Here is a 15,545-nt window from a genome sequence, read left to right as displayed (position 1 = left end):
GCCTCCGAGATGCCGCAAACGCGCTTGGGTTTTGCTTCCGGGTCTTGGACCTTAGCCCGGGGCGCAGAGGTTTCTGGGAGGGAAGAGGGAGTAATGGCGTCTGTATGATTTTCAGACGCTGCCGTACCGGACCTCGACCAAAGTGAGCGGCAGGAGGAGAGCAGGTTATCCCCGTTATCCGGGAGGCGGGGAAAGGGCAGGTGGGCTCGGAGTCTAAGTACCGATCGCGGGCGAGGACGCGCGGCAGCGGCGGGCTGCTGGCGGAGCCCAGTGCCGGTGGAGCGCGTCCGGAGCCCTCGGGCCGAGAGCCGAGAGCCGAGCGCCGCGGGAAGGCAGCTCTGCCTGCTGCAGTAAGCTGGCCCCAAGTCCCTCCCACCGCCGGGCAGGGCCGGGACAACTGACAGAGTTCCCGGTGAGGGCGGGCTCCCGAGAGGCCGCGGTGATCACTCCGGAGGCTTGTGGGAGGCCGCGGCGCCCCCAGCGGCAGAACACGTTGTGTCTTCCTTTTTGGTTGTGTCTTCCTTTTTGCGTATACATTTTACCCGTTTTGAAAGTCTAGAGAAGGATGCAAAAAAATCTTCCCGATTTTCTCGCACGCTTGCTGTTCCAACGCTGACGGGGTTCTAGTAGCCGCTCCTACGTGGCGGTATTTTGTTCTTTCGGACTGCTCAAAGGCATAAGGAACGTACACGTTATCGTCATCCTTTCCGGGAAAGGTTCCTGTCTTCTGAATGTTCTTTAAATCATAACCTACAAAGGATCAGATTTATATGTTGTAGGAGAAATTGGGTCAACCAAAAATTGTTGACGGTTTCGCTCATGAAACTGCCATTGAAGTTTGGCATACTTCTCCGGGACACTCAGGGATTTTGTCATTGATTTGTTTTAAATTTTGTTTTTGTTTTTACTAGCTTTTTGTTAATGTGTGATGTTTAGATAAGATGCAAATCCAAGGGTAGTCTGGAGGAGTTAAAGTTAGGAATTTTTAAAACTCAGTCATGGCAGAACTGTAGTTTACAAGGACTTTTGGTGTGACTAGCCTTGTAATTCTCTCACGAATCCTATGAGGAATATCACTCCACAGATTACAGAAATTTAAATTAGGTGACATGCCCAAGGACACACAGCCAAAACAAAATAGGAATACAAACTCACGTTTTTGTGACGGAATTTTTTGTATTTAATAAGAGATGCCTGAAAAGCCATACATATACTCCTGAGTCTCATAATTTGTCTTCTTGAGAACTTTAAGAAGATTATTTAAGCAAATTTTGGGGATGAGTTTTGGAAATTATTTCACAAGGATGTCTGTTGATGAATACTTTGTAAAATAGGTCATTTTGGAAATAAGTTGACACTGTTTTTCTTCAAAGCATAAAAGATGACGACAGCAGCCAGGCCAACTTTTGAACCTGCAAGGGGTGGAAGAGGAAAAGGAGAAGGTGATTTGAGCCAACTCTCAAAACAGTATTCAAGCAGAGACCTACCCTCGCATACAAAGATAAAATACAGGTGATACTCATTTTTTTCTTGTTCACAAACCAAGACCAAATCTGTTCATGGTGTGGTCATGATATAGTTGAATGTTTGAGTTAGATCACTTAAATTATCTGTTTTCATAGAAATAGAATTCAGTAGTGTTTAGCACTAACATTTTAAGATTTAGTTTGGGTTTATTGAAGTGTTGGAAACGTTACTAGAGGGCCCTGTAACCTTCTGATTTAGTTATGGTTTTGTCACTTCCCTTTTTTATGTTGAAGGACAAAGTTGCATTTGTGAATTGTTTTCCATTGCCACTGTTATGTGGTCTTTTTGTTTTTGTTTTGTTTTTTTTGGTAACAGTTTTTACCCTGGTTGATTTCTACTTCAGACAGACTACTCAGGATGCCCCTGAAGAAGTTCGCAACCGTGACTTCAGGAGAGAGTTGGAAGAGAGAGAGAGAGCTGCTGCCAGAGAGAAAAATAGGGATCGTCCAACTCGAGGTACCTAAATATTCCAAACTTTGCCTTATGAAATTATGTCAGTAGGTTTTCTTTCATGTAGTCATTTGAAAAAGATGAATACTTTTGTTTGCTCTTAAATATCAGTATGAACTGTAACACTTTCTTAATGATTAGATTGAAAAAAAGGTTCATTCCATCTCCATCTTGTTAGGCTTCTGGAACAGGGTGTCTGGGGGTATTTACAACCATCATTTTGGTTCAGTCTAGGGTGCTTGACTGTTTACAGCAGCTAACCCCAATGGTTTCTGTCCACGAGAGTCTCCCATTTTTGGAACTGGCTGTTGAAGGGCATCTAGAGGTATCAGTTATATTTCTGTTTCCAGCATATAAACTATTTTCTGAATTTGCTGACAGAGACTGTATTTCCTATGTTGAAATCAGTGTTGCCATTAATTCATTCAACAAATATTTACAAAAGTTTATTTGCTGGGCACTGTGGGTGTGATCTCTGCTGCCATAATGCTTTTAATGTAAGCTTTTTGTGCCCCCCCCACCCCCCGTTTCCTAAAACATTATAGGAAATTTATTTGTTTCAGAAAAAAAACAGATGTATTGTTTTCTTCCAGAACATACGACCTCCTCTTCAGTGTCAAAGAAGCCACGATTAGACCAGATTCCTGCCGCCAACCTTGATGCAGACGACCCTCTGACAGACGTATGTTTCATTTCCTCCTTTCATCTACCTAGTAATTTACTCATGAAATATTTTTTATGCTTTTGTCTTTGAAAAGTTTTCCACGTTTATTTTATTTACTATTATTCATATGTATCCTGAATTAAATGATAAGCTTTACCGTTGATTTTGAAGCAGAAAGTTTTTTTTATGATGAGGACTTCAAGAACAAATTTGATTTCTAAACAACCAAATATAAAAAGCAATCTATTAAAGAATGTACTTTCCCCAAAATAATTTCTGTTCTAAACCCTGGAGATTGGGCTACTGTGTTACATAGCTCCAAAGAGCATTCTTTGTACTGGGTTCTGTATAAACAGCATCCTCTAGAATTATACCCAGGGACCTTTATACATTAGGTATGATGCCCCTTCCAGATGTGCAGTGGTTTCCTCTAGGCCTCGAGAGGGAAATAATCTAAGGGTTTATAAGCATTGGTACATCAAGTAACATCAAAATTCACTGGGACTGTTTGTTCTATATAATTAATTTGCAGTATTATACACAGTACAGTGAAAAAAAAATCATGGGAACTTTCATGGGTAGTATCTAATTACGCACATTTATTAGCAGTTAATTTAAGAATTGACTGGTGGAGTTACTTAAAATAATTAAGACAAACCAAATTTTGAGTGAAATTGAATGGTTATTTGTTTAAAATTACTTTATTCTGGGAACTTAGCACCCCCTTTTTGTATATTTGGTTATTTTACATGGTAGCTTAAAGTAGTTTTGAGCTACACAAAATTATTTTGACTGTTTTGGGGTGATTCACTCTGCATATATACACTTTATTTCAGTGTACAGGTTTTTTTTTATTATTTTATATTTTCTTATGAAAATTTCCTTTTGGCCACATATATTCAAAAGCCACTTTATCAGGGGTTGACATTTTAGGAAGTACTCATCAGCTATTGTGTGGATTTTTTCTTTCTTTTCTTTCTTTTTAGTTTTTGCTGTACACTCACCAGAGAGACAGAAAAAGAGAATAATAAAGCATACCTTGCACCCCTCCCTGGGAATGGCCACACTGCAATCCCTTTTCCTCTAAATGGTTATTTGTTTAAAATTACTTTATTCTGGGAACTTAGCACCCCCTTTTTGTATATTTGGTTATTTTACATGGTAGCTTAAAGTAGTTTTGAGCTACACAAAATTATTTTGACTGTTTTGGGGTGATTCACTCTGCATATATACACTTTATTTCAGTGTACAGGTTTTTTTTTATTATTTTATATTTTCTTATGAAAATTTCCTTTTGGCCACATATATTCAAAAGCCACTTTATCAGGGGTTGACATTTTAGGAAGTACTCATCAGCTATTGTGTGGATTTTTTCTTTCTTTTCTTTCTTTTTAGTTTTTGCTGTACACTCACCAGAGAGACAGAAAAAGAGAATAATAAAGCATACCTTGCACCCCTCCCTGGGAATGGCCACACTGCAATCCCTTTTCCTCTATCCTCTCAGGATTTTGGACACACATGCACAAATGCTGGGCCTGTTTTTCCATCTGCTGAGTGGAGACTTGAACTGTGCTGTTAGCCATATGGGATCCAGCTGCCTTAACCACCACATTACTGGCTGGCCTGTGGGATTTTATTTTATTCTTTGGTTGGTTATTATTTTTTTAAAGCTTTATTTTATTATTAGTTTGGTATACTCACCAGGGAGAGAGATTGGGAAAGTGAAATATCTCTTTCATTCTCCTCTTGGAATTTGGGGCATGTGCCCAATGTGTTTTTCAAGCCGCTAAGTCTAGGACTTGAACCTCGCAGTCGACCTTGTGGGCTCCAGCCACCGTAACCACCACACCACCAGCTGGCCTGGTTGTTACTGTTAATCTTGATATTTGGGCATGCTTATCTTTCCCATTGGGAAAATTAATGGGAAAAAGATGAATAATGTGATTTTTTTTTCAGTCTTCTATATCATGACTATTCTTTTTGTAGGAGGAAGATGAAGATTTTGAAGAGGAGAGTGATGATGATGACACTGCAGCTCTTCTTGCAGAACTAGAAAAAATTAAAAAAGAAAGAGCTGAAGAACAGGCCAGGAAGGTAAAAATCAAAGCATTAAGTATTTGTATCTCCCTGTTTTCTCACACATACTGAAGTAGAAATTGTTAAAATTCAAGCAATGTCTTCTCATATTAAAAATGTTCTTCACCATGTCTAGGTATTATAGCATCGTAAATTTGTAAGTCTTTTTGTGGAGAGGTTTTTCCTATAGGGCACGTGCCCTGGACAGAAAGACAGAGAGAGACAGAGACACAGAAAGTGAGAAATCACCCCCCAGGGGATTTTGGGCATGCACGCACATGTGCCTGGCGTGAGTTTAAGCCACCAGGTCCGGGACTGCGGTTGGCTACATGGGAGTCCAGTGACATAGCCATTACGCTAACTGCTGGTCCCTATAAGTCTTATTTTTATGGTATCCTAGGTCTCCTTGTGTTAGAAATTCTTTCTAAGTAATTTCTCATTATTCATTGTTTGTCCATTTGTTCAACAGACATTTAGTCAGTGTCTATTAAGTATCAGAAGAATCAAAGATGATTAAAAGACAGTCATGACTTGAAAAGACTGGTCTCTCTCTGTCTCCTGCTGAGGCATTTGTTGAAGCAGTCTGTCCAGATTTTATATAATTTAGAGTAAGCCCACTAGTCTTTCTATTTACACAGTGGGAGAAAAATAAAATCTAACTAAGAGATAGTTAAAACTTTGAGTTACCCGGAGTAGTAACAGTGAAACGAAACTGGGAGACAGGTATAGAGAGCATATTAGAGGCTTATAAGCCAAATGGCTTTATTCTGAAGGATATGAGGAGCCAGGCGATTGCAGCAGGAGATTGATAAGAATCAATGCACATTTTAGAAAGATTTCTTTTCCAGAATAGGAGGAGACATGAGGGGAAAAATGAGTTAGGAACCTGTTCTGATCTTCATATGCAGTTTTTAAAATCTTAACTTGTATAATAGGAGTTGGAATTAGACAAGTAAACAGGTGCAGCTAGAGTTAGCAAGGAGCGGTAATTGACTATAAATCGACTAATTGTGGGTAAATGCTGGTCACATTCACTAAAGCAGAACACGGAAGAATGGGCACATGTAGACAGAGAGCTAGAGATGATGAGTTCTGTTTTTAGGATGTTGAATCTGACACATTGGGGGAGACAGTCACATAGAGATGTCTGCACCCATTTCAGACCAGAACAGGACAGCTTTTTTAGAGACTTCTGTGTGACATTTTATTTGAGCCAAAAATTGGTCTGTGTAAAGAGTGAGGGAAGGATGGTGATCAGTGGAAATGCAGTGCTCTACAATGCTGTCCCACCTGGGAAGGTTCTGGGTTAGTGTCGAGAGGCCTCCCATGTGTGGGCCTGTGATCCAGGGTTGGCTGGGTGTGAATCTTAAAAACAGACATATTGGCTGTTTGGGGGGTGGGGGGGTCACTCACTGTCTCATGAAGAAATTAAAAAAAAAAAAAACTTAAAGAGGGAAAAAGACTTTGAAGAAAAGATAGTGACAACGTTAATGGTAGAGATCTGGGGAAGTAGGGTCCATGTGAGACAGGTCAGAGAAAATTTCAGAAAAGAGAATTTGTGATAGAGTTTGAAGACAGTTCAAGTTCAGATTAGAAGAAAAAAGTATTTAGAGATGCATTTCGCATAGGAGCATAATTTCTTATAATTTTTCTAATTTTTAAATATCAAAAAATATGAGCATTCCCAATATCTCTTGGACACCACTAGAGGGCGCTTGTACCCATTTCTTTTAGCCTGCCTAACAGCATTGGATACATCAAACAGTTGAAATGCTTTAGTTTGACCTTTAAGGAGGATAAACATTTCAGACAGAAAGTTTTACAGTTTGTGAATTTCTTCTATCCTCTTGGGGTTGCTATTGGGTTGTCATAAAAGTCATGACATATTTTTCTATACAAAAATGACTCATAAGTTTTCCAATGACCCAATAAAATAAAAATGAAGAATGATAGTATTATAACTGTTGAGATATGAGAAGTTTAAAAATAAAAGTAGCAATAAATAATGAACAAAGAGGATACACCTCTGTTAATAGAAATGCATGATAACTGAATATAATTTTTTACATGGTAGTTTTCTTTTAGAAGTTACTTTTTGGTTGATAATAACTTGAGATGCAAGTTTATATGTTTAATTCAAAATGAAACTAATTTTAATCACAGTCACAGCCCTTTAAAAATCGAAGTAGTAGCTTTGCTAAGTGTGTCTTTGATTAATGTGTTCTTATTAAAATGTATTTCTTGACATACTCTTAAATTTTTTTTCTTTGAGAGAGAGAGGGTTTTGCTATAGGATACATGCGCTCACTGGAGAGACAGAAAGCGAGAAATCATCCCCCTGGGTGGTGACCATGCTGCAACCCCTCCTTCATTCTCTTCCTGGGATCTTGGTGATCAGTGTGATTTCAAAGCCACTGAGTCTGGGGCTCGAACCACATTCGGCCATGTGGATGTCCAGCAACATAAGCGTTACGCCATCTGCTGGGCCCGACATACTCTAAAATTTAAAGCAATTCATTTTTTGTGCACGTCAAGAAAGAAAATTGGGCCCAACGAGGATGGTGCAGTGCTAGTGTGCCACTCTGCATGCTAGGAGCTACCCAGAAGGTGTGGGTCCAGGTCTTGATCGACCTGTGCATGTGCATGCCAGCCGTGTGCACACACAGATGCCCTTGATCCTGACTGAGAAGGCTGGGGAGGGTCACGAAGTGAGTCCCCCTGTTGAAGGTGCCTGTTTTTCTCTCAGCCTCTCTCTCATAAAAGAAAGAATCTTAGAAATAAAGAAATGTGTTTTCCTCTGTCATTAATAGGAACAAGAACAAAAAGCTGAAGAAGAGAGAATTCGAATGGAAAACATTCTCAGTGGAAACCCGCTACTTAATCTCACGGGCCCATCCCAGCCCCAGGCCAACTTCAAAGTTAAAAGAAGGTACTATGCAGTATTGGATTGGAGATTATATATACATAATATTATATACATATATAGATTATGAGTTGTATATCAAAGTACATATGTAAAGCTGATAAAACCTCACCTTCCACTGAATCCTTATCTAATAGATTTTGGAATGATGGAAAAAAGAGATGGAAAGAAAATTAAATTATTTTCAATAGATATTTATAATACCCAATTGTGTACCAGATGATCTAAGCACTAGGGATAGAGTAATAGACGGAGCCCCTGATTCTGCACAGCTTACATGTTGTGTGTGTGCAGTTTCTCCTGGCATGCATGCATGTGCATGCACACATACAAACACATTTTGTGGGCTTGTATTATATACATATTTATATAGAGAGCATCTATATTATATAGGGCTTGTATTTTATGCACTAAATGGCATACAGAAATCATACTCTATTTTCTATAACCCTACTTATTTTATGGCCCCCATGGGTGTTTTGTTAATGCTCATACTTTGTGAAACCCAACTAGAGTTCTGTCCTGAGCTCTTTAGCTGGTATTTCCCCATGGTTAATGTAAATGTGGGCCAATATATGATCCTTAATCGTTATGCTCAATAGTTTCCTCTTCTCTTGTCTTATAATGTGAATACTACAGTGGCTGATCGTTAAATATGAACAGATTAAAGAGCATAATATCCTCAAAACCACATTATGTAGACTACAAAAACTGATCAGTTATTGTCAGCTAGAGATGTCTACCAATCTGGGTAGTTTTAGGTGTTTTTCTTTTTCATTTATACCTGAAAACATTAAATATTTATGTAATTATATGTTTCTGTTCTTCAAGGTTTTTTCCACTGGAAAAAAATAGCTAAAATGCTTTATATGTTCTAAATAGGAATTGCCCTTCCTGCTCTAATAAAGCAAGATTACGTATTAAGGATTACTTACTCTTTTGGGCGTGTAATTGGTGCATCAACTAATGTGCATGTTGAGTCTCCTGTATAATGACTGAGCTTTGCAATGCACATGGTCTTGTGTCTTGATGAAAACATTACAAGGCATTCTGTTTTCATTTTTCTCTGCAGGTGGGATGATGATGTTGTCTTCAAGAACTGTGCAAAAGGTGTAGATGATCAGAAGAAAGACAAAAGATTTGTAAATGATACTCTACGTTCTGAATTTCATAAAAAGTTCATGGAGAAATATATTAAGTAGTACAGTTTTATGTGCTTAATTAAAGACTGTAAAATGTAAAGGTGCATTCTGATTTTTTTATTTTGGTTGGTTCCCCTGCCCCCCGTCTAATTTGTGTATAGGCTTCCTTAATTTTAAGTTCCAAAATACCTTTTCCTTTAGTGATAATTTATTTGATAATGGACTTGGGAACATGTTTAACCTGAATCTCATTCTCTAAATGTTTCCAGTCATGCTGTTTTTTTCTTCATATGGTAAAGGGAATCTGCTTTAATAAATATTTTTAATCTAAATAAACATCTGTGTTCCCAATTTTTTATTATAATTTATGTAGGTTATAAAGCATTGCATAATTGCTTTTGGAAAGAAAAATTACTTTTGTATATGGTGTTTATGTATTAACCCCCCTCCATTCCTCTCACATTGATTTAAAGTCATTTAATTCATATTTGTGCATTTTTTAAACAAGTATGATCAAAGACAAAAGGGATTCCTTTTTTTTTCTTTTGAGAGGCTTTTGCTGTGGGGTGCATGTGCTCACCAGAAAAACTGAGACAGAGAGACAGCGAGAAATCACCCACCAGGGAGATGGCCATGCTGCAGTCCCTTCTCCTCCATTCTCCTCTTGGGATCTTGGGCATGCACGCACACTTGCCCAGTGTGAGTTTAAGCCACTGGGCCCAGGACTCGAACCGTGGTCGACTGCACGGGAGTCCAGCAACATAGCTAACTGTTGGTCCCAAAGGGATTCCATTTTGAACCACATGTTGGTATGGAAGAGTGTCATTAATCAGAAAGCTCTCAAGCATGTGTCTGGGAGAGCATCATGTGTCTCACTCTGCAGGTGCTGAGATGAGAGCTCCATCAGCTTTCTTAGGAAGGTGACACCCGTGTCTAGGATACTCGCCTGCTGTGTTCTGACTGCGATAGTTTGCACACTGGCATGCATTAGTGCAATGCCTAGGAAAGTTCCCATTCAAATATATGTAAAATAAAACCTTTGGAAACAGGATTTTCTTTTATCTTGGAGGGTATGTCTGTGAGAGGGAGAGGCATGGCTGGACTCTGTTAAAGAGCAGTACTCCTGAGAAATGAAGTTTTCCTACACTTGGGCTCTGATTGAAAGCTGCCGCTTGATTAGGGAATTTGGAAACTGAAATTGAGCCTTCCAGAGACCCGTTCATAGCATCCCTGAGTTGTGTGATGTTGGACTAGGTAAGATTTAAGATAAGACTTAAAATCCCATGTTACTTACCTCTTGCTATTTATTTGAATCCTTTTCTCTAAGAATGTTGTACTCTATTTTGCCAGTGGAAGCTTGGATATGTGTTATTAGCAGCCTGACTCAGGAGTAGGGCAGGGCTCAGTTTCACATTTATGCCTTATATTTTTTCAAACTGAGTTATTTACACAAAATTTTGAATATTTCACCTAGTGTTTTCATAAGAACCACTGCTATTAAAACCTTGTTTTTATTTCCAACTTTACAATTTATAAAAGTGCCTTTACAGGGACCAGCAAATGGCTTAATGGTTATGTCACTGGACTCCCGTGTAGTTGACCGCAGTTCGAGTCCCCACACAGTGCCAGTGCCTTAACCACATAGAAATGTGCCTTTTGGTTTTTTTGGAGAGGTTTTTGCTATAGGGCGCATGCGCTCACCAGAAAGAGAGAGAGAGACAGAAAGTGAGAAATCACCCCCCAGGGAGGATGGCCACGCCGCAATCCCTTCTCTATTCTTCTCTTGGGATCTTGGGCACGCACGTACATGCACCTGGCGTGAGTTGAATCCACCAGGTCCAGGACTCAAACCGCAGTCGACTACATGGGAATCCAGCGACCTAGCCATTACACTAAGTGCTGGTCCCAAGAAATGTGCCTGTTGATGTGAGTGGCATTGGATTTCTACAACTGAGTTCTTGGAATTTCTTTTTTATCTAAAAGACATAAAGTTCACACCCAAAGGCCCAATGTAGGACCCTCCTGTTCGTCCAAGATCTACTTATTTTGAATTTCCCATTTGAGCCTGAGAGGTTCAGAAGAGTCAGAGTAAAGATAACATCAATGATTGTTTTCTCCCTTTCATTATGGTTTCCCAGTATGAAACAAATTGTGTCAGCTTTCAGACTTTGCCATGCAGGTAACAGCCTGCTCAGCTAAAATGCCTCACATCGTCCTTGCAGAATACCTTGTGCTGGAGCAACGGAGGGATCTGTTTTAGCCCTTCAGGGGCAGATGTTGAGTGAAAACACAGAGCTCAGAAGCCCAATGGGCCTGGCTGGAAAGTCCAGCTCTGGCACTTGGAGCTTTATTAGAGTGAGCATGTGTTGATTGCTCCCCATTGCACTTGCACTGCATTATCTAATCCACACCATTCCCATCAAGGCATTATTTCCCCCATTTTATAGATAAGGGAATTGAAGTTCATAAGCAAAGTTTAAAACCAGGTCATAAACCTTCAGGAGAAAGGGACCAACATTCAGTGCTGAAACTCTTCTAGCCTAGTCTCTTAACTGCTATGTGTGACTGCCTTTTCTGTTAACCAGCCCTCCTATTTCTCTCGTAAAATACTAGCAATGAAACAATTTTAAGGAAATTCTGTGGGGAGTAAGTAATACAAGACCTCGCTGGCACATAGTAGGTACTTCCTACATATTTACTTCCTAGCAGCCTCTACTAGCAAACAGCAGAGGCTGACTAAGTTTGCAAACCTATTATTTTGTTTCATAATAAAAGTTTGGTTTTGAATTAAGATGGTTAGAAACACAGTCACAGGGACCAGCAGGTGGCATGGTTGTTGAGGTGCTGGACTCCCACATGGCTGACTGCAGTTCGGGTCCCCACTTGAAAAACCACACTGGGCACGTGTGCATGTGTGCCCCAAATCCCAGGCGTCTGGAGGAGAAGGGACTGTGGCATGGCCATTCCCTCTGGGGGGTGATTTCTCACTTTCCCTCTCACTGTATGTCTCTGGCGAGGGCACGTGACATATGACAAAAACCTAAAAAAAAAAAAATGCAGTCATAGAAACTCAAGTATAATGGAGGTTTATCTTAAGAATTCTTTTCTTTTAATAAAAAAAATTGTATTAGAAGCATTCAGAATGTCAGCAAAACAGCTGCAGCTGCAACTTTTTTTTTTTTGCAATTACAGAGTGATATTCAGTTAACAGAACAATTATTTCATATAAGCTGCATCAGAGACAACTGAAGATGAAAAACTACCATCCCCATATATAACTAACTTGTGCTGTGCACCAAGAACCTGCTTTGGGGCCAGCAGTTAGTGGAATGGCTATGTCGCTGGACTCCCATGTAGTCGACCGCAGTTCGAGTCCCGGACCCACTGGCTTAAACTCACACTGGGCGCTTGTGTGTGTGCCCAAGATCTAACTAATTTGTGCTGTGCACCAACAAGAACCTGCTTTAAATTTCCATGCCAATTTACAACCCCCATACTGTACCAGGCAAGGTTAGTGGCTATTGAAAATGCCACCAGGACAGGGCGATCTAGAGACACATTTGGTAGTGTGTTAGCTATACAAAAAAAGACCCTGTACAGTTTGAAAACAAATCTTACACAGCCTTACATTTCAATTTTTTTTCTTTAAAAGGAGCGAGTTGTGTACGGGGGGGGTTAAATGCTTTATAGACAAGGAAAAAAAAAACTGTGCTAGCACCAACTTATTTATCACCATCTGCATCTTCATCCTCTTCATCCTCTTCATCTTCCTCTTCATCTTTTTCATCTTCCTCATCTTCCTCTTCTTCATCTTTCTCGTCTTCCTCCTCCTCCTTCTTTTTCTTGCTCTTTTCAGCCTTGACAACTCCCTTTTTTGCTGCATCAGGCTTTCCTTTAGCTCGGCATGCAGCAATATCCTTTTCATATTTTTCCTTCAGCTTAGAAACTTTCTTTTCAAAAGGCTGTTCATCATCTGCAGCAGTGTTATTCCACACCGCTCCCAGTGTTTTTGAAAGATCATCAATGGATAGGCCAGGATGTTCTTCTCTGATTTTTTGGGTGATACTCAGATCAGACCAAGAAAAAGGCTGAATGAGGTCTCTTGGGTGCATTGGGATCCTTGAAATTCTTTTTTTGTTTCCCCTTTAGGAGGGATATAGGTTTTCATTTCTCTTTCATAACGGGCCTTGTCCCGCCTTTGCCATATCTTCAAACTTTCCTTTTTCTTTAGCAGACATGGTCTTCCAGCTCTCTGAGCACTTAAAAACTCTGAGAAGTTGACTGAAGCATCTGGGTGCTTCTTCTTGTGCTCCTCCCAACAAGTTCGCACAAAGACTGCATATGATGACATTTTGCCTCTCGGCTTCTTAGGATCTCCTTTGCCCATGTTTAGCCATCTTTACTCCACGAGGCACAGAGTTGCCCAGTGCCCGTCCGGCTCTCACTTGCCCCGGCGCTGTTTCTATGGAGCGCAATGTACTGCAATGACTGTCTATCTTAATCCTTAAAAGGTACTTCCTCTGTCCAGCTCTTGATCAATTTTCCTGTCATCATCTGATCCACTTTCTCTGCAAGGCTTGGTTTCCGTACTGCAGAACTGGAGGTCATCCATTCATTTTCCTGCCTTCTCTGGAAGAGAGGTTTCAGGGCTTCATCCTGAAGGCCGAATGCTCAGCCCTGCTGTATTGCTAATAATTTTATCTTCAAATGTGTGTTTTTGAGTGAAATCTGATGTGGCAGCAGAGCCTGTGCTGGAGGCTTGGAGCCTTGGCTCCCTGATGGGTCTTGAGCGCCCACTCCTGGCCCAGGCCTGGGTGCTGGCTCCCACCCAGACGCAGGTAGAAAAGTTGCAACCCAGGGAGCGGAGGCCTCGGGTGTTCTGCTGGGGCAGTGTCCTGCTAGATACTGAAAGCATGGCACCCAGGGGGGCAGGGGTGGGGCTTGTCCTGGCTTTAGGATACCTTAGAAATTTCTATCTGGCAAGCAAGATAGAAATCCTAGGAAGGGCCGGTGAAACAAGTGAAAGGGAGAGAAGATGGTTAGAGTTTCTGAAAGATGAAATATGGGTCCAGATTCTGTCTTCTCTACGCTACAATCGCAGTTCCAAAGGAAAGGAGTCTGCCTTTGGTCGTCTTCCAGTAAACGCTACACGTCATTTCATTGGTGCCGTTGCAGTTATGGACAGGTCAGTAACACCTTTCCTGAACCGTATTCCCACAGCTTCCCTACCACGTACATCCGAGCTCCTGAAATCCCCCTTATATGGAAGCCGTAAGGAGTTTTCACGTTCATTTTTTAAAAAGTGTCCTGTTTTTACCTGGCCTGGTTTGTCAAAGGCATTTTGGGAAAGGAGAAGAGGAGAATGAAATCTGCTGTGTTCACACTCCTGAGAAGGGGACCTGCCAGGTTTCTTCTCCAGGGTGATCTTTTCATCTCATCATTATTTCAAACAGCCTCGTTTTGGAGAAAGAGGCAGAGAAACGGTTCCTACAGGTCCTAGACTAATTGGAAACAGCTTCCTGGGAGCGCAGTCGTCTCTGTATGTGCTAGAGCCTGAGGAAGTGGGGAGGATTGGAAGATGAAAGGGTGTTCTGACGTTTTCAGGAAGGAGGGTTCTAATGTCATCGTAAGATCTCCCCATCAGCCCCACCTTGAAAGTCAAACTTTGGCCTCAGAGGCCTATTTCCAGAAAGTGCGTGGGAGTTGAGTCACTCTCTTGAAGAGTTTATTTCAAAGAAACCACAGGGAGGAAAAAGCTGCCAATGATGGGGCGACAACTGGAATAACAGAAGTGATAATGCTTGTGGAGCATCAGAGCAGGTTCCCTTGTGGCTGTGGGTCCTACAGACACCAGACACCATGATTTCTAGCCAGGTTCCCTGCTTCCCAGGGCCACTCCACCCCACCATTCCTGAAAGACTTGCCCATGTCACTTCTCTGTTTAAGCCCTTCAATGAACAATCACCGCTTAGGAAATGTAACACAAAAATGATCCCATAGCTATAGAAAATGCAAAATATATAGTCATAAACTTAACACTAGATGTGTAGGACCTTTTGGAAGAAAACTCTCATACTCTGTCATGGGTCATTAAAATGACTTTCATACATGTGGAGGAATACCTGTTCCTGGAGAGGAGGACCCAATGTAAAGAAATCAGTTCTCAGACCAGCCCACAGTCTGGTAGTTAAGGCAGATGGGTGCCACATGGCCTGCTGTGTGGTTCAAGTCCCAGACCCTGTGGCTTGAAACAACATGCCAAGTGCATGTGAGTGTGTGTGCCCAAAATCCTGAAAGGGGGGAGAAAACAAAGGAGAAGGGATTGTGATGTGACCATGCCCAATGGGGGGTTGAGGGAGTGTTCTCACTTTCTCTGCAAGACAAAACAAAACAAACAACAACAAAAAAATCAGTTATCCACCCAAAATATTATGAGGGGCCAGCAGGTGGCATGGTGCTTAAGGTGCTGGATTCCCACATGGCCAACTGTGGTTCAAGTTTTAGACCTGATGACCTGAAACTCACTCCAGGTGTATGTCCATGTGTGTCCAAAATCCCAAGAAGAGAAGGGATTGCAGTGTGGCCATCTCTCCTGAGGGATAATTTTTCACGTTCCCTCTCTCTGTCCCTCTGACAAGCTCACGTATCCTATGGCAAAAACCTAAAAAAAAAAAGAAAGAAGGAAAAAGGAAAAATAAAATTATGACATCTGACTAGGTTGGAGTTTTTTTTTTTTTTTTTTTTTTTTTAAGAGATTTTCACT

The 15,545-nt window shown here is 40.9% G+C and overlaps 1 protein-coding gene across 5 annotated transcripts; it reads left to right on the top strand.

The window, feature by feature from the left end:
- Positions 1–19: 19 nt before the first annotated feature.
- Positions 20–8,882, top strand: CWC15 (CWC15 spliceosome associated protein). Of its 5 annotated transcripts, none has more exons than XM_006162573.3 (7): positions 20–142; positions 1,374–1,512; positions 1,871–1,983; positions 2,571–2,659; positions 4,628–4,735; positions 7,528–7,646; positions 8,713–8,882. In XM_006162573.3, exons 2-7 carry the CDS (start codon positions 1,382–1,384, stop codon positions 8,840–8,842), a joined length of 690 nt encoding a protein of 229 aa, XP_006162635.1. In that variant the 5' UTR covers positions 20–142; positions 1,374–1,381; the 3' UTR covers positions 8,843–8,882. The 5 variants fall into 5 exon arrangements, with proteins under 5 accessions (XP_006162635.1, XP_006162636.1, XP_014448803.1 ...); XM_006162574.3 differs by having other exon boundaries at positions 71–164; XM_014593317.2 differs by having other exon boundaries at positions 73–200.
- Positions 8,883–15,545: the final 6,663 nt, after the last annotated feature.

Source organism: Tupaia chinensis, unplaced genomic scaffold (genome assembly GCF_000334495.1).
Source record: "Tupaia chinensis unplaced genomic scaffold, TupChi_1.0 Scaffold140218_1, whole genome shotgun sequence".
Lineage (NCBI taxonomy): Eukaryota > Metazoa > Chordata > Mammalia > Scandentia > Tupaiidae > Tupaia > Tupaia belangeri.
Note: the sequence above shows the minus strand (reverse complement) of the source record. Positions and strands in the feature narration are given on the sequence as shown.